This window comes from Erythrolamprus reginae, chromosome 6 (genome assembly GCF_031021105.1).
Source record: "Erythrolamprus reginae isolate rEryReg1 chromosome 6, rEryReg1.hap1, whole genome shotgun sequence".
In the NCBI taxonomy this organism is placed as follows: domain Eukaryota; kingdom Metazoa; phylum Chordata; class Lepidosauria; order Squamata; family Dipsadidae; genus Erythrolamprus; species Erythrolamprus reginae.
Window position 1 is genome coordinate 27,436,228 of NC_091955.1, and position 27,480 is coordinate 27,463,707.

At 37.4% G+C, this 27,480-nt stretch overlaps 1 protein-coding gene and 1 long non-coding RNA gene across 5 annotated transcripts in view; one reads left to right on the top strand and one right to left on the bottom strand.

Annotated features, from left to right (window-relative positions):
• The window catches only part of IQUB (IQ motif and ubiquitin domain containing), a 47,884-nt gene that overhangs the window by 10,773 nt on the left and 9,631 nt on the right, over positions 1-27,480 (top strand). For all 4 annotated transcript variants that reach the window (XM_070755436.1, XM_070755439.1, XM_070755437.1 and 1 more), the window contains exons 7-11: positions 2,775-2,985; positions 8,072-8,247; positions 19,172-19,342; positions 20,112-20,288; positions 26,514-26,762. In XM_070755436.1, coding sequence (XP_070611537.1) covers positions 2,775-2,985; positions 8,072-8,247; positions 19,172-19,342; positions 20,112-20,288; positions 26,514-26,762 — 984 coding nt within the window. The remainder of the gene's footprint in view (positions 1-2,774; positions 2,986-8,071; positions 8,248-19,171; positions 19,343-20,111; positions 20,289-26,513; positions 26,763-27,480) is intronic.
• On the bottom strand, positions 1,897-26,755 carry LOC139169386 (uncharacterized). Its single transcript, XR_011559463.1, has 3 exons — positions 26,581-26,755; positions 23,091-23,120; positions 1,897-1,921 (listed from the first exon to the last, which is right to left on the bottom strand). It is a non-coding gene; the product is annotated as an uncharacterized lncRNA (long non-coding RNA).

Genomic DNA, 27,480 nt, shown 5'->3' on the forward strand with positions numbered 1-27,480 from the left:
AAAAAATATTTTAAAAATAAGAAGTAGAGAGCTACATTCGAAAATATTTGTATATTATGGACAATTTTATTTATTTGTCAAAGACGGTATGAAGCCCAATTAAAACAACTGATAAATTTGGTTTTTTCCCGGCAGACCACCTCAACCTTTCACTGATTCTTAAACTGGTCTATACCCATATCTTAGAATTTATTTTCAGTATGCCATAGGATTAAAGTAACCAGAAAATGGTCCAAAGCTTTTCAACAATAATATGATAGATTTAAATTATTTCACATTTTCTTCCTCTGAAATATTTATTTTCATTTTTTTTGTGTTAATGAAATATTTATCAGTTAAGATGCTGCCATTTAGGATCTCTTATGCTGCAGATGTTATACTTTGGCACAAGAGGCATTCACATAAGTAACAAATAAAATTTATTTCACCCTACAATGGTGAACTGAGCACAAAATATAATTTCATTGGAATATACAAAAACGTAGTTCAAATATACAAGCATTTTCAGTTTCCCTCCTTAAACCTGCAATTCTTCCACAAACTAAGTATCACTGGACATAGCAGTGGTTGTCCGGATGATACCCAAATCAGAGGCAAGTTGGGACATACCCAAGTGGGACTGGATCCATAGTTAGAATTACAGAGTTGGAAGGGAACTTGGAGGTCTGCTAATCCAACCCCTTTTCAGGTAGGAAACCCTATACCTGTGATGGCTAAGCTTTTCCAGACTGAGTGCCCAATGCTCATGCATGTGCCCGAACCCCCAAAATGCAATGCACGCATGGCCCCCATGCATATGCCCACTCCCTCGTATGTGTGGCAAAGCCCCGACGACCAGCTGGCCAGTGGGAGGCATGCGTGCATGCACAGGGGAGTTGAACTGGTGCGAGAGTTCATGTGTCCACAGCTGCATGCCACCTATGGCATATGTGTCATAGGTTCGCCATCACTATAACATTTCTGACAGAAACATCTTCCTGTTTTGATTCAAAAACCTACAGGGTTCTGGCCCTAAGTTAATAATTGAGTGAAATCATACTAGCTATGCCAGAAAAGGAGAGGACAATGTTGTTGTTTTTTAACTCTTAGTTGTTTAATACCATTATTCACTCTCAAATCAGAATGAGTTCTGCAGATTGTAAAATAATGTAGTCCACAAGCACAAACTTTAATTTTTACCCTATTTTGAAAATATTTATTTGTAAAATATATAAGCCTCCTCTCTTTCCTCAAAGTAACTCTGGGCGGCTTTAGAATATAATATAATTCTTTATTGGCCAAGTGTGATTGGACACACAAGTAATTTGTCTTTGGTGCATATGCTCTCTGTGTACATAAAAGAAAATATACATGTGTCAGGAATCATGAGGTACAACACTTAATGATTGTCATAAGGATCAAATAAGCAATCAGGAAACAATTAATATTAATAAAAGTCTTAAGAATACAAGCAACAAGTTATACAGTCATAAGTGGGAGGAGATGGGTGATAGGAATGATGAGAAAAAATAAGGAGTAATAGTAGTGCAGACTTTGTAAATAGTTTGACAGCATTGAGGGAATTATTTCTTTAGCAGAGTGGTGGTATTTGGGAAAAAAGCTGTTCTTGCGTCTAGTTGTCTTGATGTGCGGTGCTGTATAGTGACGTTTTGAGGGTAGAAGTTGAAACAGTTTATATCCATGATGCAAGGGTCAGTAAATATTTTCACAGTCCTCTTTTTGACTCGTGCAGTATACCGATCCTAAATGGAAGGCAGGTTGGCAGCAAATGTTTTTTTCTGCAGTTCTGATTATCCTCTGAAGTCTGTGTCGATCTTGTTGGATTGCAGAACCAAACCAGACAGTTATAGAGCTGCAGATGACAGACTCAATGATTTCTCTGTAAACCTGTATCAGCAGCTCCTTGGGCATTTTGAGCTTCCTGAATTGGTGCAGAAAGAACATTCTTTATTGTGCTTTTTTTGGTTATGTTTTTGATGTTAGGTGATCATTTTAGGTCTTGAAATATGATAGAACCTAGAAATTTGTAGGTCTCTACTGTTGATACTGTCATAAAAGTCATAAAATGACTGTCATTACAGTCATAAAAGGTAAAAACTATTTAAAATAAAAATATAAATATCTAAGTTAATACAATTAAGAGATGGAGAGGGTGGCAGCAGGATGGGTGGGGTTTGTTTTTAATTGATCATTGCATATAGCTTATTGTAAGTTTCTTTTATTATTATTGTTGTTGAATGTTAGAAAGTTGTAAAATTATTATGCTAAGGACAAATTAGAGACAGTACTATCAAATTTGGCAACAAAACTTCACAGAAAAAGCAAGCTTATGAACACCAAGATCCCACAATTTTAAATATTCTGAATAGATTTTTATTAACTTTGGCTGCTGCATTTCCTCTTATTGTTTTAACTTTTTCTTGTTAAAATGAAGAAAATTTTAAGAACCATTAAATATCTGTTTTTCCAATGCTATGTAATAGAAAAATAGTTTTGATATTTTTGAATCATATTTTATATCAAAGAATGAGTTGAAGATTTTCTAAAGTGTGAATTTAACTCTTGAAGCATATTGTATGACAACCCAACACTTTGCCTAATGGCCATTCAAATACTGCTGTTGGTTAAAACTCATTCTAGAGAAAAATATTTAAAATTTGCTAGTGTAACAGGAACTGCTTGATTGACAGAATCACTGTTTATGTAGAAATATTACAGTACTTTATCCCTTCTACAAATACTAATAGCCCTTTGTTCCTTCTCCCTATGTATAGCTCATTGTAATCCAAAAGTATTATCGAAGATGGCTAGCTATTCAATGGGTAAACAAACTAAAAGAACAATTAAGACAGAGACTGGAATGGGAAAGGCAAGAGGAACTAAGAAAACAGAGAGAGAGGGAAGAAAAATTGTTTAGGGAGTATAATCGAAGAATGCATCCCAAAACTAAGGATGATTTTGAATTACTTTATCATGCCTTAGAATGTAAGTATCCAATTTTCTCATTGCCAATAAGCAAACACAAACTCTCTCATTTCTCCCCCAACATTTATAGTAGATTAGATACAAAACTGTAGATAAATTGGGATATCTTATGCAGATCATTAAAGTTTCAGATCTTTTCAGTATTGTGGCCATTATCCAAGCCTTACTGAATGAACTTCTCTTCTTTATGTGTACATTGTTGCTCACAAAATATCTGTTTAAAAAACATATTATTAATTAAGTAACTATTATCAAGAATAAGAAGAGGGATAACTGTAAGATTGCCAGCTGTGGGCTGCAGAAATCCCTACAATTATATCTTATTAATCATGTAAGCTCTAAATCTTTGTTATTAGATATAGCTGTGATGGTGAACATTTATTTAGAAACATAGAAGTCTGACGGCAGAAAAAGACCTCCTGGTCCATCTAGTCTGCCCTTATACTATTTTCTGTATTTTATCTTAGGATGGATATGTGTTTATCCCAGGCATGTTTAAATTCAGTTACTGTGGATTTATCTACCACGTCTGCTGGAAGTTTGTTCCAAGGATCTACTACTCTTTCAGTAAAATAATATTTTCTCATGTTGCTTTTGATCTTTCCCCCAACTAACTTCAGATTGTGTCCCCTTGTTCTTGTGTTCACTTTCCTATTAAAAACACTTCCCTCCTGGACCTTATTTAACCCTTTAATATATTTAAATGTTTCGATCATGTCCCCCCTTTTCCTTCTGTCCTCCAGACTATACAGATTGAGTTCATTAAGTCTTTCTTGATACGTTTTATTTATTTATTTATTAGATTTGTATGCCGCCCCTCATCGTAGACTCGGGGCGGCTCACAGCAACAATAAAACAATGTATGACAAATCTAATAATTTAAAAAAACATAAAAAACCTCATTATTAAAGCAAACATACACACAACATACCATACATAAATTGTATAAGCCCGGAGGAGATGTCTCAATTCCCCCATGCCTGACGGCAGAGGTGGATTTTAAGGAGTTTACGAAGGGCAAGGAGGTTGGGGGCAGTTCTAATCTCCGGGGGGGAGTTGATTCCAGAGGGTCGGGGCCGCCACAGAGGAGGCTCTTCCCCTGGGTCCCGCCAGACGACATTGTTTCGTTGACAGGACCTGGAGAAGGCCAACTCTGTGGGACCTAACCGGTCGCTGGGATTCATGTGGCAGAAGGCTAGAATTGATTACTCTATTTCATTTCCATAGTGCTTCTTGAAAAGTACATTATATGTCTAATATATAGTTATAATCAATGGTGAAATCCACTTTTTTATAGACCGGTTCTGTGGATGTGGCTTGGTGGGCATGGCAGGGAAAATCTCCATTCCCACCCCACCCCAGGGGAAGGATACTGCAAAATCACCATTCCCTTCCCACTCCTGGGGGAAGGATATTGCAAAATCCCCATTCCTACCCCACTCTGGAGCCAGCCAGTGGTGGTATTTGCCGGTTCTCCAAACTACTCAAAATTTCCATTACTGGTTCTCCGAACTACTCAAAATTTCTGCTACTGGTTCTCCAGAACTGGTTAGAACCTACTGGATTACATCCCTGGTTATTATATAAAATGTAATATATAATTTGGCCATCAACAAATGTAGCCTAATAAATTCTGACATATATTTACAATAGTTCAGAAACATAGCTACTTTAGAAATATTTGTGTGAGTATAGTAAAGAAGAAAATTGCTATAAGTAACAATCACAAAGCTTATGATACATACAAAGAGCTAACATTCTATATTTTAACATTTAAAAAGTAGAAATATAGCACATCAATAAACATTAAAAAGATAATATATCTTATAACCCCACTAGCATTTCAGTTACTTGATGATAGGTGACTAGTAAATGAAGAATCTACTGAAACTAAAAAAAAAAAAGGTAATATACTTATTTACCCTATTTAAATATTGTAAATATTTCCTTAAGAATGCTAACTAGCAAGGCTATAATTAGAAGTACAAATTTGTTACCATCGGATTGTAATTTATTTATATTTTTGGACTTTAGTGCACTTTGGGGAAGTAAATTGAAGAATATTTAACTTTTTGACAATTTAATGTATTCTAAAAGGCTGATAAAAAATAATAGGGAATAAACAATAAAATTGTTTTGTTACTGTTTTGTCCCCTCCCCCAATAATAAAGACAAATTATACAACACTTTTATAATCATTTTTAAAGTCACATTGCTAAAGTATAAAACTCTTAAAATTGGCCAGGAAAGTTACAGAAATCCCTATGCTTTTGTCCTTCAGCATGTAAATGACTTTGGTGCAGGCTTTTTATATGCAAATTCCTGAAATGTGAGATTCATTTTTAATGATGTGTTTTATATTTTAACACAAGTTGTGGATGTTTAAAGATTTTTTAAGAATTATGTTTTTATTTAAATGAGCAATGCATTAGTATCACAATATTTTAAAAACAATGTAATAAGGAATAAAATAATTCTAAAACAAGAGAAGTATTTAATGTCAGAAGTTGTTTCAACCTTGTCCTAGTTTGTAAGGTAGAACACTAATGAGATTATCACAAATATAGACGACAAATATGGCCATTTCGTGGACAACATTTTTAATTCATCATCACAAGCTTCAGTTCAGGCTAGGTGCTTTGGTCATTGAATCATAAAATGTCCTGTGTAATTATGCCCATACTTCCTTAGGAAGGGAAACAATGACAATTTGGAACCACATGATCATAGGATTGTGGTTCCAAATTGTGTCATTTCTTTAACAGGCTTTTTATTACGATGCTGAACTGGCAAGAGGGAAGATGAGGTCAGCCATAAAAACTCAAATGACTGTAAGCCAGTCATTTATATTTAGGCCACCATATCATACAAGATACCTATGTTGGGCAAAAATGGGAGGAAGGAATGTTAAGTAGGTCACCTTAAACTCCTGAAAAACAGAATATAAATCTAAAAATAAATACCCATGTTCCCCTGAAAATAAAAGGAAGAATTTCCTGACGGTGAGAGGGATCAACCAGTGGAACGGCCTGCCAGCGGAGGTTGTGAACTCCCCAACTTTGGACATTTTCAAGAGCAGATTGGACTGCCATTTGGCTGGGGTGCTGTAGGATTTCCTGCTCAAGCAGGGGGTTGAACTTGATGACCTGTAAGACCCTTTCAACTCTAATAATAAATAAATAAATACTGGGTCTTATAAGCACCAGGGCTTATTTTCAAGGGGTGTCTTTTTTTTCATTTACAGGAGGTACATTTCTTCTGCTTGCTGCTTGTGGCAGGAGGCTGTGGGGCATGCTAATGCTGTTGCCGCCGTGAGGCAGTGAGGCTGAAGCTGCCCCACAATCCCTGCACTGGTTTACCTCAGGGCCCCTCCAGCCAGGCCACTCACACCCGACACTTGCCTTGTCTTGTGGTGGCAGCTCCAGCCTCGTCCAGCAGGACCTTGCATGGCCACCAGCCCACTTCTGCTGGCTCATAGCCTCAATGGAGCAGAAGGCCCAGCGATACACTGGTACCATGGCCACAAGGTGGGGGTTGGTGGGGCTGCCCCACATGCCCTGCACTTGCTTACCTCAAACAAGCAAAAGTGGCCGGTGGCCGTGTGGATTCCTGCACATGATGTTTAGTGCCACTGCCACAAGACAGATACTGAGGTTTGGATAGCCTGGCTGTGGGGGCCCTGACGTAAGCCAGTGCGAGACACGTGGGGCATCTCCACCCTCCCACCTTGCCTCGTGGCTTCAGCACCACGAGCAACCAGACAAAATGGCTGGCTGGCTGGCTATGCGAGCTCTTAAATTGGGCTTATTTTGGCAGTGGTAGGCTTTACATTAGGTACACACATATGCTTGGGTTTATTTTGTGGATAGGTCTTATTTTCAGGGAAATTGAGTATATAAAATGCTGTTTTGTACCTTTATAGCAAACTGGAAGTTTTGAAAAGCTCTTTAGCAAAGGTCTCAAATGGTAAAGTGGAATTACTTGTTAGCCTTTAATATTTGGTTATAATTACTGCACTGTTCCAAATTATGCTGACCCAGAGAGCCTTGTAAATTTGTGACATGCTCTGTCAAATTTAAGATAGTCATTTGATAAGACCTAAAATTAATTAATTGGTATCTTATCTTTATTATTTTTACAAATAACTCAAGACAGTAACGCATTCAACACTCCTGTTTCCTCCTATTTCCCCCACAACAACCCTATCAGGTCAATTGGGTTGAAAGAGATTGACCGGTCCAAGGTCACCCGATTGGCTTTTATGGCTAAGGCAGAATTAAAACTTGTGGTTTCCCAGTTTCTAAACTAGACCAGTGCTTTAATCACTAATCACTAGACCAGACTGGCCCTATTAATATACTATAATATTTCTACGATACCAATTCTACAGAGTCTTTTGGCTGTTTTCACATATTAATCCAGCATATATCCATAAAAATAATAAAAAATACATCTCATTAAAACTAGTGTGCCTCTTTAGTTGCCACTCCAGGGAATATTGTAGTTCAGATGTTCTACAGAACATTTCCACTTTGACTGCACTTCTAAAAAGCATTGGAGACTATGCCACAGGACTCTGAGGTAAAATTATTTTATAATGAAGAAGCAAATGCTGTATTTATCAAAAAAGTGTCATAGTCTAACTCTGCACTCCTCCCCAAATAATCTCATATAAAATATTATCAATAACACTGGCCTGAAAGCAAATAGATTGATCCTACTTAAAGCATAATATGACTATTGAGATAGAATTTACTTAACCACAGTAAGAAACCATATGTCTGCTTTATTTTAGCTGCATTATTACATATTGCTAATGACATGAGAGCTGTATATATGATAGAAGAACTTTCTCATATTATGAAATTGATTTGAATAATCTGAAGATGGCTTCTACTTCTACTGGTGTATATCAAGAACACTTAACTAGTAAATAATAACTTAGAATAACCAAATAGCAACTCACATGGCTTCTGTTTATTAAGACCTGTCTATTTAGAAGATTCCTTTTATATTAATGCTTGGTAATGGCTAATCAATGAATGAAAGCTAAAAAAGCCAATATATATTTTTTATGTTGATACAGTATGGAGACAAGAGGAACTTGAGGGCATCAACAATACTTTCACTGGACCTGAAAGGAAAGCAGCTCTCTGTGGACTTCTAGAAAAAGAGACCCAGCTGATTGCTTGCATTGGGAGACACAAACTAGAAGCAATGGAAGACAACCATGAAAAAGCAATCCTGTCCTTTCTGGAAAAGGTCAGTGAGATAATTTCTGTCTTAGAATACCAGGAGTTCAAAAATCCAAATTAACATTTGCAAACTAGCAGCATACTGAAGAAAAGCACAGTAATTAACTTACCAGTTGGAGTTATGATTTGTGAGCTTTATGCATGTCTGGCAGTAAAATTGGCTCATTAGATATGGTTATTAAAAGTCTTTATGTATACTGATAAATTTGATGAGAATTTCTTTTCACCTATGTACAGAGAAGCGACCACTTACATCTTAATTTACTTAATTACATCATCTTATTGAACCGATGCTAACTATGATCTCTATAACCTTTAATTAATACTGTATTATAGGCACGTGGGGTAAATTTATTATAGTAATTTCATTCACATTACCAGGATTTATATTCTACAATATCTTATTTATTCCCTGTTATAACACCAGACGCCTTTGGCTCTACTGCAGGAAAATGTATTTGAAATTTTGTCTGAGGCTTTTCAGGAAAACTATTTACTTCACATGTAAAATAAATTTTCTGTTGGGGAAGTATTTAGGGGAAGACTGCAGCATTAAATACATTAAATACAATGCAGCTGCGAGAGCAATCATGGGCTTCCCTAGGTATGCCCATGTCACACCAACACTCTGCAGTCTGCATTGGTTGCCGATCAGTTTCCGGTCACAATTCAAAGTGTTGGTCATGACCTATAAAGCCCTTCATGGCATCGGACCAGAATTTCTACGGGACCACCTTCTGCTGCACGAATCCCAGCGACCAGTTAGGTCCCACAGAGTTGGCCTTCTCCGGGTCCCGTCCACTAAACAGTGTTGTTTGGCAGGACCCAGGGGAAGAGCCTTCTTTGTGGTGGCCCCGACCCTCTAGAATCGGCTCCCCCCCCCCAGAGATCAGAATTGCCCCCACCCTCCTTGCCTTTCGTAAGCTCCTCAAAACCCACCTCTGTCATCAGGCATGGGGGAACTGAGATATTCATTCCCCCCAGGCTTATACAATTTATGCATGGTATATTTGTGTGTATGTTTGGTTTTAGTTAGGGTTTTTAGTTATTTTAAATATTAGATTTGTTATATATTGTTTTATTACTGTTGTTAGCCGGCCCGAGTCTACAGAGAGGGGCGGCATACAAATCCAATCAATCAATCAATCAATCAATCAATCAATCAATCAATCAACAAACTAATTAACTAACTAACTAACTAACTAACTAACTAACTAACTAACTAACTAACCTAACTAACCTAACTAACAACTAACTAACTAACTATACCCATCATCCTGTTTTCAAGTAAGAAACTGATAGAGTTGCATCTCAAGAAGAATTTTTTGTTTTGGTCTGACCTTCCTGTGTAGATCCTATTGCTGCTGGATAGTTTGAAGTTGTAAAGTGTCAGATAATTAATGGCAATCCTTTCCTTATCTTGCTTTTAAGCTTCCAGTGGCCTATTCCTTTTCAAATCTTTAGCAAGGATCTTGACAAACATGAACACTGGGTCTTGTTCAACAAGATGCAGTTCAGTGGCGAGAAGAATAAGGTCCCACATTTATGCAGGAAAAACCAAATGCACAGGTTCAGAATAGGCAGTATTATCTCCACAGTAATAATCGTCAGAGGGATCTAGGTGCCCTGGTGACTACCACTTAAATATGAGCCAAAAGTGAGCTCTAGCTCCAACCCTATGGTTCTTTTATTCTAATTATCAGTGTAAGGACTCTGTCCATAATTGTTGGGTTGGCAATATATTGGCTGCAGGTATTGAAGACTGCTTCAGTCTTTGTCTGGCTACTCGATGTTAATGGCTACTCACTTTTCGGTTTGCTCTGCATTTTCTCTGTAATCTATCTGTATTGTAGTCATATAGCTAAACTGTGTTTAGGCTTGATATCTTTGTTTGCTGATTATGATAAAAACAACTGATAAAGACTTTGTACTTGGTAATATTTGGATTGTTATTCTGACATGTGTATGACTTAAAACTGTTTATCTGAACATGTTATTTCTCAAAGTAAACTTTAATTCAGGTTAGTATATCTGTGTGTGAGTGAGTAGTTATTCACAACTAATCTCAATCTAAACATTTCTATTTGTGCACAACCCTGGTAAACAAGGATTACTCTGCTCCTACATTAACAATCAGATATACTTTTAAGCCAAAACAAGTAAATAAAGTAAACTGTAAATTCAAATTGTTATTCTGCATTGTACTCTGTGTGTGATTTTTGTTTCAGAGGACAGCTGAATCTACTCACATATATGATTTGAACTAAATACCCAAATATTTCATTTGTATATTAGTGTTTTCTTACAAAGATCTCTTATGAACCTGGACTGAAATTAAAAGTTGGAATGTAGAGATAATAAATAAATTCACCATTACTTTGGAATAATAATAAAATGATTCAAATTCAAGTAATAACAATAGAGCAGTAGATAAGAAAAAGACATAAGAATAAGAGATTATTATTTTAGGGTAAATGTCTTAAATTGCTTCTCCACCTCTAGATGTCACTAGTAGCCAACACTAACCTTGAAATAAACTTAGAAGTTTTAACGCTTCCAAATATCATACAAAAATGTACAATATCCATAAATATTGATTTCCCTAATTTAAAAATTGCTTCATTTCTATTCAGTTTCCCTCATAAGACTTCTCCCCTGCTAGAGACTGTTTGTATCAGGAGAAAATGTATAGGAACCCTTACCAAGTTTATGCTCTAAAGTCTAAATCCAATTCCCTGCTGAAAAGAGAAAATTAAATGGAAGCAGCAGTTAGTAGTTAACTTCAGTTTAATCAGCAAAAATCTTACTTTAGTTTAATAAAAAAAATCTCCCTTTCCCATCCCACTGCAAAAGACAGCTATCTAACTATAATTTGCTGACAATTGACTCTCATGATTATTTTGAATGACTGCAGAAACTAAGAAATGGTATATTAGGGAGAATCAGAGGGTGTGTCTGCTAAAATGTGGGCAAGAAGAATGGTTCGGTGGAATTACCACTGACTAATGGAATTGATAGAGATATTTTTTTCAAGCAGGAGGGAGAATAGGGTGTTGAGTAATGTGTCGCAGATCTCCCTTCTGAGTCCAGTCTAATATTATCTTAAAAAGCTATAAGCACTTAAAACAAAAAGAGTGAAAAGCACGCTCGTGACATATGCAGTTGACCCAAAACTAGATATAAAAAAACATACTGTTTAGAGAAATCAGACATCTTCTAAATTGTTATAAAGGTTGCAGAAAATGAATCAGAACTCTCTTATGACCTGATAGCTTATTCTGGTTTTACTGATTCAACTCTCTTTGGTTCAAGCAGAGATGGGATTCTATTGGTTCTAACAGGTTCTCTAGAAACGGTTGTTAACTTTCTAAGCAGTTTGGAGAACCAGTTGTAAGAAGAAATCTATCCCCCCACCCCACATTACAGGGTTACTTCTGTAAGAAATTCAGACATTCAACATATAGCCTAATCTTTATCGACCTGCTTACAGAAACTGCCTCTCCATTAACCCTTATTACATTCTTGGCAGTACGCCTAGACTTACTGTCACTGGAAGTTTTTTTCCTTTTTGGTACTTTTCCCCCCTTTGCTTGACTTTCTAAAACAGGAAGAGATGTTTTAAGCTGTTTACACTGCTGTTGGGAGTAAATAATCCCGTCGCAGTTCTTTCAGCCCAGAGCTGCTGGAAAGAAACTTTTAATGATAAGGAACTAAAATGTGTGACATTAAGCAAGGCTTCTTGGTTAGCCTAGAAAGATGATGATGATGATGATGATGATGATGATGATGATGATGATGATGATTATTATTATTATTATTATTATTATTATTATTATTATTAATAACAATTTATTAGATTTGTATGCCACCCTTCTCTGAAGACTCGGGGCGGCTCACAACATAGCAATAATACAACACAGTACAAATCTAATGTTAAAAATTTAAAAGGTTAATTAAAAAACATTTAATATAACATAATCAGTATCATAAAATCATCAACTACACAATCATACACACTCAACCCAATTTATTGTAATACAGAGGTCAGAGAAAAAAACAACAGCAAAGGGGGGGGGGCTTAATCATCGCCACGTCTGGCGACAGAAGTGAATCTTCAACATTTTACGGAAGGCGAGGAGGGTGGGGGCTGTTCGAATCTCTGGGGGGAGTTGATTCCAGAGGGCCGGGGTCAGCACAGAGAAGGCTCTTCCCCTGGGTCCCGCCAACCAACATTGTTTAGTCGACGGGACCTGGAGAAGGCCAAATCTGCGGGATCTGATCGGCTGCTGGGATTCATGCGGCAGAAGGCAGTTTCGTAGGTATTCTGGTCCAATGCCATGTAGAGCTTTATAGGTCATTACCAACACTTTGAATTGTGACCGGAAACTGATTGGCATCCAGTGCAGGCTGTGGAGTGTTTATGAAACATGGGCATACATAGGGAAGCCCATGATTGCTCTCACGGCCGCATTCTGCACGATCTGAAGTTTCTGAACACTCTTCAAAGGTAGCCTCATGTAGAGAGCGTTGCAGTAATCGAACCTTGAGGTGATGAGGGTATGAGTGACTGTGAGCAGTGAATCCCTGTCCAAATAGGGCCGCAACTGGTTAACCAGGAAAACCTGGGCAAACGCCCTCCTCGCCACAGCCAAAAGATGGTGTTCCAAAGTTAGTTGTGGATCGAGGAGGACACCCAAGTTGTGGACCCTCTCCGAGGGGGTTAATAATTCCCCCCAGGGTAATGGACGGACAGATGGAATTGTCCTTGGGAGGCAAAACCCCCAGCCACTCCATCTTGTCAGGGTTGAGTTTGAGCCTGTTGACATTCATCCAGACCACAACAGCCTCCAGGCACCGGCACATCACTTCCACTGCTTTGCCGACTGGACATAGGGTGAAGATGTATAACTGGGTATCATCAGCATACTGATGATACCTCACTCTATGCCCTTGGATGATCTCACCCAGCGGTTTCATCTAGATATTAAATAGCAGGTGGGAGAGGACCGACCCCTGAGACACCCCACGAGGGAGAGACCTAGAGGTCGACCTCTGACCCCCCACTAACACCGACTGCGACCCACCAGAGAGGTAGGAGGAGAACCACTGCAGAACAGTGCCTCCCACTCCCAACCCCTCCAGCCGGAGCAGAAGGATACCATGGTCAATGGTATCGAAAGCCACTGAGAGGTCAAGAAACACCAGGGCAGAAGATAAACCCCTGTCCCAGGCCCCCCAGAGATCATCCATCAGCACGATCAAAGCAGTTTCCGTGCTGTATCCTGGCCTAAATCCTGACTGCAGAGGGCCTAGATTGACATTTGAATGTGAGTTTACATACCCATTCTTACTTTTGGTCTAAAACTGGTTTTTGGTGAAGTTTAATTCTGTGCTTGGTAATGTTTAATCCTGTGTTTATTGATGGAATAATTTTCCCTATTCACCTTTGGAAGGAAAAATGTAAATAAAAATGTTAATCTCTATTCCTGAAAAAGAAGCAGCTTCAGAAATCTGACTGTGTCTATTTGTTCTTTTAATTGGTTTAACAAGCAACAGCTTCTGTGTTTGCTTCTTTGCTTTATTCTAGTTAGGCTTACCTTTTCTATCTGGAGAGAGGGGTCTTCCTTCACAGCTTTAGTGGTTCTTGGCACTGTCCTTTTGGGGTGTACTTTCAAGAGGCAGGATAAAAGCCTGGCACTTATTTTTTTTACCTTTCTGGGGGGCATGTGATTTTCCCTTAAATCTGGATTATTTCCTTAGGATATCTTAAGAGGTGAGTGAGACCAGCTGATATCTTTAAGTGGTGCAAATGGATGTAAGGATTGCTTCTCTGAGTGCGCTCTTTTTGGAGAGCTTAAATTACCTCCCTGCTAAAGGGTTTCATTTTATGAGCAAGAGTTGGCTGCTGATAGTTATCATTGCATTTTACCTATTTTAATTCCTCAAGGTGCTCTGGCATCCTGCCTGATTTGTAACTCCAGCTTGCAGGTATTTCTAATCAAATGATTGGTATTTAGGACAACTTTTTGCAAGCAGAGAAACTTTTTGTATTTTTGTACAGGTAATCCTTGACTTACAATAGTTCATTTAGTGACCATTCAAAGTTACAATGGCACTGAAAAGTGACTTTTGCCCTTTTTTCACACTTATGAATGTCATAACATTCCCATAGTCGCGAGAGGCCTGGCAAGGAAAAACGCCCCTTAACATGAGTGACATCAAGTTAGCCATAACCACCCAGTCACATGACCACCTGGCCATGCTGGATGCACATAAGAACTACTCAGAGGCCTGAAAAAAGTCATTTTTGACCGGTACTTATAATTCTCCTCACAATTTACGTTTTGCACCCTATCTTGTCATCACGGTGAAGAGAAGCACTGCAGTTGTGAAATGAGTGGCACGGTTGTTAAGAATGCTGCAAAGGGCATAAATGTGAAGATGGTCATAAGTGTGAGTACTGGTTGTAAGTGTAAGGACTGGTCATAATTCACTTTTTTTCAGTCCTCTGAGTAGTCCCTAGGCACATAGCCAAGCTCACCCAATCACATGACCAGCGAGCCACCCCCCCCCAAGAAGCCACACCCACATAACCAATTGTTCAAAAAAATTAATCCTACCACTGGGTTCAAGATTTAAACTGCCTAGAAATAGTTTTTTTTACTTCCATAGGCTTTTTACAGCTGGGGCCTATCTTTTATGCATGTACTACTCCACATTAAAATACATGCACATAATTAAGCCAGTTAATTGATATCTCCCTCCCCCCCACACACACTATATTCATTGTATAGTTTTAATAAATAAGAAGAGACTATGTGTCTTTTTCTCACTTCTTTATCAGGAGCCAGCTTGTTTTGCTATAAATTGCTAACGTCCTTTTTAGTTTTCATTGCTGTGATTGATCTACGATACTAAGTGTCATATGTAAAAATATTCATAAAATGACTACATTTTTAAACTCTTCTTGCTGTTTTAAGATGTTCTCTGAATATTTTAGAAATGAAAATATTGTTTGTTGTTTGAACTTCCTACAAGTTTTTCTTTTGTTTAATAATTTCTATAGAATTTTTTAGACATTGTAAGTTTATAAGATGAAGTTATAATATTCAAAAAAGTATAAACTTTAGATTCGAGATATGTTATTTCCAATATGTTTCAATATATGTTATTTCCAATATGTGTATGTGTCTTATCTGAAACAAAATAGACAATATATTCTTGTTCATTATGTAACCTAAGTTTTAATTCTTAATTACCTGTATGTATTGCTAACATCTTGTTTGGAGTCAGACAAATGTATATCAAGTTCACACCTGCATCCTAAAAATGGGCTCTCTGCCCAAAAACCTGGTGTGAAAGACCAATCAGTAAGATCTTTTATGTAATAGATATGTTTAGATCTTTTATATTATATGTTTAGATCTTTTATGCAATAGATCTTTTATGCAAAAGATGTAAAGATAAGTAGAATAATTCTGACATTTTAGGATTTCAATCTATTCTGCATATTGAAAAGTTGGATTAGGAAAAATTTCAGAATGCCTGGTTATATGACCTACAGAGTTGAGGTTGGGAGATTCTGGAACATATCAGATTGCACTTATATAAATCCATCGTGAATTTCTTAATATGCAAACCCATTATTTTTTCAATAATGATTTAATAAAGCCTGCTAAAATTCTTCATAATATAACTGCCTCAACTTCTGTTTACTAATCATTGGTAGAATGATATCAAGCCACCCCAGAACCTTGATATTACAGTACAGTTGCAGCTTGCAGAGGACTGGAGGCTAGGGTTAAAGTTAGGGTTAGAATTCCCACCCATGGAAAACTACATATCCCTCAGCTACAATATTAATCCTACAAAGCTGACTTTATAGCATTCTCTAAAGCTCTTTTTTTGGCTGAAACAAACAAAAACCTACCTGGTTTTGGTGCAGGGTAGTTTCTAAAATCCCATGATATTTGGGGATACAAGGCAGGCACTAATCCTAGGATGGAGCAAACCAGATTGGGAAACATTCTTTAAAATGTTTTGTGTATATAGAGAAAATTAATGTCTGATCAGTTACTTTAAATCTGTTTAAATTTAGGTGTCATAATACTGCCTTACAGTGTGTCATAATACATATAAAAGGTTTGATAACCCAAACCTTTGGGTTATCATGCACGCATAAAGAAACAAATTAATAGAACTTTAATTATGCTGGAGCAACATTTTTTTCTGATTCTGTCAAGTGCTTGCCAGCTCTAATTGAAAGATGTAGAATTTTATTTACTTAGGCAAAAATCTATTGCATCAATTTTCAAAATTGGTTTTGGCTTCAGTCCATCAGTTCCAATTATCTGCACTTCATTTAATTATAGAACTAAACCCACTAAGAATCTGCCAAATTCATATTTATGAAATTCTATTTTTGTTTTTTTTTAAATGCTTATATAATTTGAAAAATAGGAGTTACTTAATAGGGTACAGACTTCTGTTTCCAGTAGCAAACAGTTCCTGTGTATTCAAGCTTTCTAGAGAAGTATAAAGCTAGGGGAATAGAATTGCTAAAGTTTTAAAAAAGAACACAGCACAGTCAGCTTTGTTCCTTGCTTTCCCCAAGCACATAGTTTACAGAAGGAGGGGGGCAAGACAGTTAGAAGAGAGCTCCAAGGTACTAATCTGATGCTTATTAAACAGGCCAAGACAGGCTAGAGAGAATATTGCCATAAGCCAGGACTAGAAATCTCTTAATATCCACCCACCCATGTTCATTCCATCTCTTGCATAGGAGTAACCCAAGGCTGAAGATTTAGTTATACTGAAACGGAGCTTTTAAAGATAGGAGTATTCCCATGATTGCTTTTCTAAAAATAATAATAATAATAAAATCAGGAGAGAGTTCCTTTTTTCACAGTTTATTATGGTTCTTCTATCTCTAGTTCTGTCAGAGAGAATTAATATGCATGTCTCCCTCCTCCACCATGTAGAATCCATAGTTTGGGTAGACCACATATCTAAAGTATAGAACAGTGATGGCGAACCTTTTTTGGTTTGCATGCCAAAAGGGGAGGGGCATGCTACCATGTGTTTATGTCCCCACACCCCTTCCCTCCCCCCACTCATGGGCACACACACGCCCCACTGCCCCCCGCATATGCACACAGGCCTTTCTGAAGCCTGGTAGGCAGTGGTGGGTTCATAGAGGTGTGGTCCAGAGTGCTACACTGGTTGGAACCCACTGATTTCCAGCGTCTCCGTGTCAGAAGAAGACCTCCAGCCCACCCTCATCTTAATGTATTCATCTGAAGCACAGCTGAGAAGCTCCTTCTCACAAGACGCCGGAAAAAAACCACCGAAAATTGCATGCGGGTTCCTACTGGTATGGCACTCTGGACCGCACCACTATGAACCCACCACTGCTGGTAGGTGAAAAAAATGCCCAAAGTGCGTTTTTCCGAACTTCCAGTTTGTTTGTTGGGGGATTTGTTTTTGCCTCCGGGGCTTCAGGGAAGTTTCCCTGAAGTGTCCGGAGGATGAAATGGCCTTTCCCAAGATTAAAAATTAGCTGGTTAGCATGTGCATGGGCGCTGGAGCTGAAACATGGAAAAGTCTTGCGTGCCCTCCCACATGGCTCCACATGCCACTTGTGGCACGCTTGCCATAGGTTCGCCATCACAGGTATAGGCGCTTATAACTCAAGGTCAGGGATCAAATCATGTTAAGGCTCTTTAACTTACTAATTATGCAAAGGCATTCATGGAAGGAGATCAAAAAAGTTGACATGGTAGCCATAATTGCACAATCAAATCCTGGCCCTGTATTATATGTAACCACAAACAATTCCTTAGTCAGTTCCTGGTTTGAAACAGGGTTACTGCAACCCAGTTACTCAATGCAATATGTTATTTTCCTTCTAGTTATTTGACTAAATGCTATAAATGTTATTCACCAATGCTGTTTTTAAATTTTTATTTTACTTATTAATTACAAATAATTTATTATTCCTGTCTGCATCAAAGTAGCATTTGTTTGCAAATACTATCTATAAATAGTCTGAAAAAGCCTTAGATTTATCCAATCTATTAAATCTAAAACTATTAAATTCAAAGTCTAAAATTACCTAGCTCCATTAAACAATACAAGCTGCAGGGTTTGGATAGCCACTATTATATTAAATTGTACCTAATTTTTTACACAGATGTGCATGTACTCTTATGAAATGAATTAAGAAAATTGGTTTACATGAATGAAAATCATACCACCGAGGGTATAACAGATGCTAAACAGTCAGATTCCAAAAATCTTTTTTGAAGAGAAGGCAAACTGAACATCAGATTTAACTCAACTGCATGAAATTAATGGCCTCTCACTATTTTATTTTCCAAGTTGTTCCCATTTCCCCTATTTGACCGCAAACCGAAAGCTCTATTTATTTACATTATTTTGATTTGTTGTCCATCCATGTTTTTTTTAAAGTATGATTGCCAGAAAATCAGTTAAAGCTTCAGTGCTAGAATATAGAATCTATAGAATGGATTGATTATTTTAAAAAGTGTTTATGGCTTCCATATTCACGAATTCGACAAACATGATACATTTTGGAAAATGTTTTATTCGCCTCTATCAATAGGTTAGCATTATTAAACTGTTGATGATACTGGTTCTAGCTGCATTCTGTTAAGTCTATTAATGTATAAGTGAATAAATTTTCCCCTACTTTTTATATTCTCTTTTGAATTTGTTATGTTCATTAGAAAATGACAATTTTATAATAAATCACTGGATTTCACAATTATTTATAAGAATTTATTTTAAAAACTGTTTAGTAATTGCTGATTTCTTAGAATAATTATGAATCTTTAATTAGCTAAAGTGAAATGCTAAATATGTAAAAGCAACAACAGTTTTATAATTATTAGTTCAATTTTTTTCTCCAGTGTGCAGAACCAAAAAGATGGAAAGCATTTGATGGCAGAACCACAGAAATGGATACACAATTCACACTGCGGGCCAGGGAATTACTTGGAATCTATCGCAGCATTAGTATGAAAGATCTTCCCCAAGATGAGCGGTTAGATGTGCTGTTAACTCTGAAACATACGGTGAAGGTATGTTTCTCCCAAGCTTTAAAAAACACACATAATGATGTCACACATCAACAGTATATAGTGATTCATATATCAGACTAAGACAAAGGAGAGTGACGTTCAACCATCTTATTAGCTTTGGAAACCTATTATGTATATCAAGCAAGTAATTCTCCTCTACCACAAGGGGCTGTTGTTGTTAAGAAAATGGGACAGGAGGTACAGGCTTTAGAAATAAATATTTGATATTCTCCATTCTCCAACATTCTAGGAAATATTAGAAAGGCAGAATATTATACCTCCCTGGATGAGAAAAAGAGAAACATGCTCTTGAAAAGCAGCCCATACCTTTGTTAATAGCCCTAGAAAGACTGGTCCATCCTAGCTAGGAGACAAAAGGCCTTCAGCTCCAGGGTGATAGGATTAGCCCTCACTCAAGATCCAAACCTTGATAAAGCCATTAAACCATAATAGGAATTGCCCAACACCCTTTCAGAACACAATCCTCTTCATTACATCATCACCCAGCAAGATTCAACCAAGCCACACGGACAGCCTACAAGGTTAGCTGGATACTGTATTCACATTTCTAAAAGCATAGGGTGTCTGAAATGTTGAGCATTGTTAGACATTTTTACTGTTTGTTGACCCTTTCTCAGAAGAGGTTTTTCAGAGTCATTTTAGATGCCCTGCAATCTGTAAACTACTATAACTTGCAACCCATATTAAGAATTGCGGTCAGTATAAGGAACTGGAACTATAGTTTGCTAATCATTTGTTTATTTTTTAGGAGCATGTATGTACACTCACACAAGAAATAGTCGAGTTAATTGACAGAGAAGCAGACCTCATGATGAGGGGAGTGAAGGAGTGTAATTTGCAAGGACTTCGACAAAGAATCTGTACATTATTTCTTCAGTATATAAAAACTCCACTTTTTAATCCAGAAGTTGCACGACTTCTCAAGGTATCTTCTGCCTCTGTTACATCTATATGTAATGCAATGTGCAGCTTTTTCTGTTTAAATGGTCCACTGGCTGTCTAACTGATGGATAACTCTCATCTATATTCCTTATAGAGTCACCCTGAAGACTATCCTAAAGCTTCAGCTGGTCCACAGTGGAGTGGCTCATAGTTTTCTTGACTATTCTTGAAACTTCCATGTTACAATTACACAGATGTTGTAGGGCAGTGATGGCGAACCTCTTTTGGCTCGGGTGCCAAAAGGGTGCAAATGCGAGCGATAGCATGAGCGTGTATGCTCACACAGCCATAATGCAATACCACCACCCCCTTGCATGCACACAGCCCCCGTGCTCATACTCTCAGGCCTCATTGAAGCCTCCAAATTTCTGGTAGGCCCATTGGACCATTTTGCCCTGTCCCAAGCATTCAGGAAAGCCTCCTGAGACCTGGGGAGAGTGAAAAATGACCCAACCAGAAGTTCGTTTCTGAACTTGGTTGGGCTATTTTTTGCTATCCCCAAGCATCGGGAGGCTTTCCTGAATCCTGGGGAGAGTGAAAACAGCCAAAAATCAGCTGGCCAGCACACACACACAAACATGCTTGAGCTGACATGGGGCAACGACTCATGTGCCCTTAGATATGGCTTTGTGTGCCACCTATGGCATGCCTACCATAGGTTTACCATCACTGTTGTGGGGGCTGTATTGGTTACTGGCGTATTTGTGAGTGCAATTCAATGTAGGTCACTAACTTTAAAACCCTATATGGCTTTAAATCACATTTCCCAGATATATTATGCCCACTTGGTATGGGTATCGAGAAAGCAGATATTCATAGTATCTCTCTTACTAGGAGATGTGATGGGAAGGGATCTCAGGATTCTCTGTAGGCTCTCCCCTCTTACGAAACAGCTTACGTCCCCAAGATAAGGATGGCTTTGCTTGTATGGTCTTCCAAAAAATGGCAAAGACCTAGCATAGCACAGATGATGCCAGATGCAATTTAATTGCATTATTATATTGTTATAGATGTTCTAAAAATAGTGCAGCATTATTGTATGTTATTATATAGCAATATCACTTATATACTGGTTCATAGTGTTTTACAGCCCTCTCTAAATGGTTTACAGAGCCTTCTGACCCAAAACAATCTAAGTCCTTATGTTACTAACCTTGGAAGGATGGAAGTCTGAGTCAACCTTGAGTAACCAAAAGCAAACTTCTGGCAGTTGGAAAAGTTAGCTGCATTCTAACCATGGTGTTGCTATGCTCATCATATTACATTATAAATTGCCAAGAATATCATGCTGGTTAAATAAGTATCTCAAATTGTTCATTATTATAGTTGTAGAGTACAATTGATTAACTAAGAAATACACATACAAAACACAAGAGAATAGATGAGGATATTCTTTATCACAAAATGACATGAAAGCCAGATATGGTTTGTGACTGCCAGGTGGAGGATGCTGTCTGCCATTTAGTAGACAGGAAAGAAAAATATTTGAATACCATTCAAATAATGCTAATATAACATGGCATTTGCCTCATATAAGTGTGTTTGAAGAAAAGGGACTTGCCAATAAATATGCACAGCAAAGTTAAAGAATTAGAGTGATCCACATTTTGCTTTCAGAATCCCCAACCAGCACAGTACAGAGTTGTAAATCAGTAACTTCTACAGGGCCACAACTTGGCCTTATTTTGTGTGGATCTCTAATACTTGGCTTTGCCTGCCAGCTTCCACTCCACCTCCATAGCTCAAGTGATTGGATTTATATGATACGTGAAACTGGGCAGGAGAGCACAGATAGATAGATGGATCGATGGGTGGGTGGGTGGATGGATCGATGGATAGATGAGAGAGAGAGAAAGGGAGAGAAGAAGAGGGAGAAAAAGAGAGAGAGAAAGGGGGAAAGAGAGAGAGAGAAAGAGAGGGAGGGTGAAAGAGAGAGAAAGGAGGGAGGGAAAGAGAGAGAAACAGAAGCAGAGAGATAGAGATAGAGAAGGAAGGAGAAAAAGAGATACAGAAAGAGGGAGAGAGAGAGAGAGAAAAGCAGAGGGATGGAGGGAAAGAGGGAGGGGAAGAGGGATGGAGGAAAAGAGAGAAACAGTCAGGAAAAGAGAAACAGAAAGGCAGAGGGGAGGGAAAGAGAAAAAGAGAGAGGGAGGGAAAGAGAGGTGGGAGAGAAACAGAAAGAGAGAGAAAAACAGAAGGGGAAAAAGAAGGAGGGAGGGAGAGAAAGAAAACCTCATTATTCAGATTAAATTGCTCTGTTGGCACTTTGCAATAAATAAGTGGGGTTTGGTATGCAGTTTGGGCACTCAGTCTCTAAAAGGATCATCATCACTGTCCTATGGCAAACAGGTAGATTCTTCAGGAAACATTGTAAATATGACACCCAGATCCCTTGCATATATGATATTTGTGCTGATCTGGACTATATCATTTTGTTCCCCCAATGCTATCCCCAGGTTCTGAAGTTTATCTCCTACTCATTCAGGTTCAACATAGGTCAAATTGCAAAACTTCCAATTTGAAGTGAGGCTGGAAGCAAGCCATTTCCCATTCAGATTCCACACTTTGCTTAATCTCGGGCTCTGAAACCTGCTAGTAGATTTACCTCATCTTTGCCTGAACGTGCTGTTAGGTTTCAGTGGCAAACTTAACTCTTCAATTAGTTTCTTCTCAATATCAGAACACCTTTAAAAATAGGTGGCCTGATTTTCCTTGCTTATGTAAGCAGCATACACTGAAATCTTACCGTAATTTCTCTGGATTTAAGTAGGACACTACCTTTCACCTTATCCTCCTAAGGGTTGGACACTGAAACCTGCAAACATGATAAAGAAAACAAGGCTTGAATGGCTATCCATTCATTGCAGTATTAGTGTCATCCAATCATTGAAATATTAGTGAAATGTATATTTATTTATTTATTTATTTATTTATTTATTTATTTATTATTTGGATTTGTATGCCGCCCCTCTCCGAAGACTCGGGGCGGCTCACAACAAGTGAAAACAAATCATAAATAATCCAATTAATTTAAATATTTAAAGATTTAAAAAAACCCATATACTAACAGACACACACACAAGCATACCATGTATAAATTAAACGTGCCCAGGGGGAGATGTTTAATTTCCCCATGCCTGACGGCAAAGGTGGGTTTTGAGGAGTTTACGGAAGGCAGGAAGAGTAGGGGCAGTTCTGATCTCCGGGGGGGAGTTGGTTCCAGAGAGCCGGTGCCGCCACAGAGAAGGCTTTTCCCCTGGGGCCCGCCAACCGACATTGTTTAATTGATGGGACCCGGAGGAGGCCCACTCTGTGGGACCTAATCGGTCGCTGGGATTCGTGCGGCAGAAGGCGGTCTCAGAGATATTCTGGTCCGATGCCATGAAGGGCTTTAAAGGTCATAACCAACACTTTTAATTGTGATATAAGTATGTTATACCATACTCACCTTATCCTCCTAAGGGTTGGACACTGAAAACTGCAAACATGATAAGGAAAACAAGGCTTGAATGGCTATCCATTCATTGCAATATTAGTGTCATCCAATCATTGAAATATTAGTGAAATGTATAAGTATGTTATACCATACTTTTGTGGAAGTAGAGAGACATGGTTTGTACACACTGTAAAGCATGGTTTTTTTAAATAATTTATATTTTCTTTTTCTGTGAAAGTGAATAAAATGCTCCTTTCTATGAGCATTTCCTTCTTCCCATACTATGAAAATTTCCTTCATCTGGGAGCAGGGCAGAAACTCATTGGAATTTTTGCATTTGCATTGCAAAAGGGAGTACTCATTTATTTTTATTTGAGGCATTCGTGTCCATTCAAGACAATTGTACCACCATTGATGGTATCTTCAAAATGCCTCAGAGGCTGGGTAGTTACTGCCATTGGAAAATGCAGTAGAGAAAAATTGAATAGGGTATTTTAACTACACAGTTAAACCTCCTTCATGGTTTTCAAGAAAATTGCTTATTTATTCATTCTCCCCACCTCAGTATGCTATACTAGCTCATATCTCTAAGCAGTTTCCAAAGGATGGGATGGGATGGGATGGGATGGAATTCTTTATTGGCTAAGTATGACATGACACACAAAGAATTTGTCTCTGGTGCATAAACTCTCAACCAAGCAACAAAGTGATAGATCATAGATCATAAATCATAGTTACCATCATTAATCATAATATACAAACAACAAATGATAAATCATAAGAAAAGATAGTAGGAAAGATAGGAAGATGAGAAAGATGAGAAGAATGAGAAGGACGACAGCAATGCAGCCTACTACAAGGGTAAATTTATTTAAACCTAAAACAGTGCTGTGGGAATTAGGTGTTCAGCAGAGTTATGGCATGGTAGGGGTGGGGGATTTCACTACATTAAAGAAATTTACACATGGAGTAATACATCCATTTTGATTTTATTCATGTATTGGATATGAATACTGTCAGTTATGTGTGAAGATCAGTTATAAGTAATTTCTTTCAGTGCTATTATAACATTTTGGTTTTATTCATGAATTGGCTACAAATGCTATCATAGAAGTACAGTAGTCCTCGACTTATGATCATAACTGGCACCAGAATTTATGTTACTAAGCAAGGTGGTTGTTAGCAAGATGGTGAGTTTTGCCCAATTTTATGACTTTTTTCCCCATGGTTGTTAAGCAAATCATTCCAGTTGTTAAATGAATCATGCTATTGTTAAGCGAATCTGGCTTCCCCCATTAATTTAGCTTATCCCAACCAGCTTAGAAGGTTGCAAATGGTAATCATATGACCTGAGATGCTACAATAATTGTATGTGTTTAAGTGTCCAAATTTTGATCATGTGACTGTCAAGAAGCTGTAACAGCAACAAGTGTGAAGATCAGTTGTAAGTCATTTTTTTTTCAGTGCCATTTGAACATCTGCTAAATGACTAAGTCTAGGACTACTTGTAAAACCTCAAGTAGCAAGTTGGTGGGACATCAGTATGGCAATTATACCATTTGATATGAAAGAGATAAGAGAAAATGCAAAGAGAAACTATTTAGATACTTTCAGTATGACAAAACTATTATGGCTTGTATGGATAATTACATTTCTCTCAAAGTGTTTGATATAAAGAATATTTATATTTTTAAAAACTTAGCTACAGATACCAAAATTTTAAAAGTATATTTTTAATCACTAGTTGTGCTACATTGCAGTAATTGTGTGAGAGATACAGTACACTTATGAAAGGTAGGTAAATAAATGCATAGAACAACTAATTTGTACGGTTGACAGTGAGATAGCAGTTAATGTAGACCATTACAACTTGGTTGGTAAGTTACCTATTAATACATATACAGTTTGTTTTTGTTACTTCTAATTGAAATTGTAATTATGGTAATTATAGAAGTGAATTTTGAAAATGCAAAGTATTACTAAGGATTAGTTATGTAACTGATAATAACATGCTTGTCTCAGTCACTGCAATCCAGAAGCCTAGTGTTTATAACCACAAATTCTTGTATAAGTGTAGTTTTTCCGATTTTATCAATGCAGTTCAATGTTATCTTAACATTTCATATTTACAGATGAATTCAGATCGGTTCCTCTTCTGAAAACCCTTTAGCTCATCTTCTCTTTTAGTTCAGTTTCATCCGCTGAAAGCAATGATGTTAGAAACCTCCGGGCCAGACTTATGATTCACTAGTAGCTTGATACCCATGCTTTGCTACAAAACTGAACTCTTAGCATGGAGTAGAATATCTAAACTCCCAGCCCTCAGGCCGGATGAGTCATGCACTGGACAAACCTACTGGCAGTTGGAACAGAGTTCTTTTTAGGTGGAGGTGGGGAGTAGAATGTCTAACTAATTAGCATCAGAGCATGTTAATAATAATAATATAAGAAATAACTAATGATCTGATGGTCATTTCAAAAAATCCTTTGTTTGTTTGTTGATTGATTGATTGATTGATTGATTGATCATTCATTCATTCATTCATTCATTCATTCATTCATTCATTCATTCATTTATTTATTTATTTAATATGCCGCTTACTCCAAACGGATTCTGAGCAGCACCTAGAAGCCAAGGGGAACATACGTACCAAGTTTCAAGTTTGTAGGCTTTACAGTTCTGGAGATTTCTTGATGATGCATGAGTGGTATTTTGCTTTTATATGTATAGATTATAAAAAGGGAAAAAAACTTATGATAGCATTCTTGCAGGTACCAGCTGATCCAATGAAGCTTTATCACAACATCTATTTTTGCCTTGGTTGCAAAAAATATCTACCTTCTACTAGTTTTGCCATATCTGTTAGTTCTTGCACCATTGGCCGGTGTCGTCTGTGCTGCAAGCTGGATAATGAGGCTCGTAAGAGGGAAGCCTTTTTGAAGTACAAACGGATGCTTCGAAATCTCAGAGAGTCTGAAATGAAATACAACGACGGTGCTAAGATTGCCTTTATACTTCAGGTACGCAGAATATAGAAATAAAATACTGTATATATGAGAGAAAGGGGTGCAGAAAACATAAAAATATTAGGATTTTTATTGTGTTAAAACAGTACTAAATAAATAGTTTGACTATAGTAATCAGCCTCTTATAGTTTTACTGGACATACAGAAATTTAGTAGTTCCAGAATCTGTAGCACATAGTTTACATCAGAGCTGATATCACTACTTTCTATATAGATTCATCTTAATTTCCTCATTAGTGGCTTTTTACCTAATTTAAATCTCAAGGCAATGTGAACTTTATACTAGATAAATATTTCTGAATATTTTGAGCCATAGTGAGTTTAAAGTATAATTGGTTTTGTTTATTTGCAAGATGAAAAAGTAAATAATAAGCTATGCTCACCAGATTTGAATTTGCTACACAACTTTAATAATTGAAACATATTAAGTACAATTTAACATCAAATTGGATTAGATGATGAAGTTTCAGAATTAAATTGTATTACTAAACAGCAATTACATATTTAATCCACAGTTATAAACAGAATTGCAAGTTGCTGCATTTTAGTTGAAAATAATGTCCTATCCTGAAAATAATGATGTAGAATTCAAAAAGAAATTGTATTATTTGGGAATCTCATTTTTACAGAAAAGATATCTGTATCTGAATGCAAAAACTATAAAATATGTATTAATAGCAAGAAATAGCAAGCTGTTCCCAGGTTTGCTTAT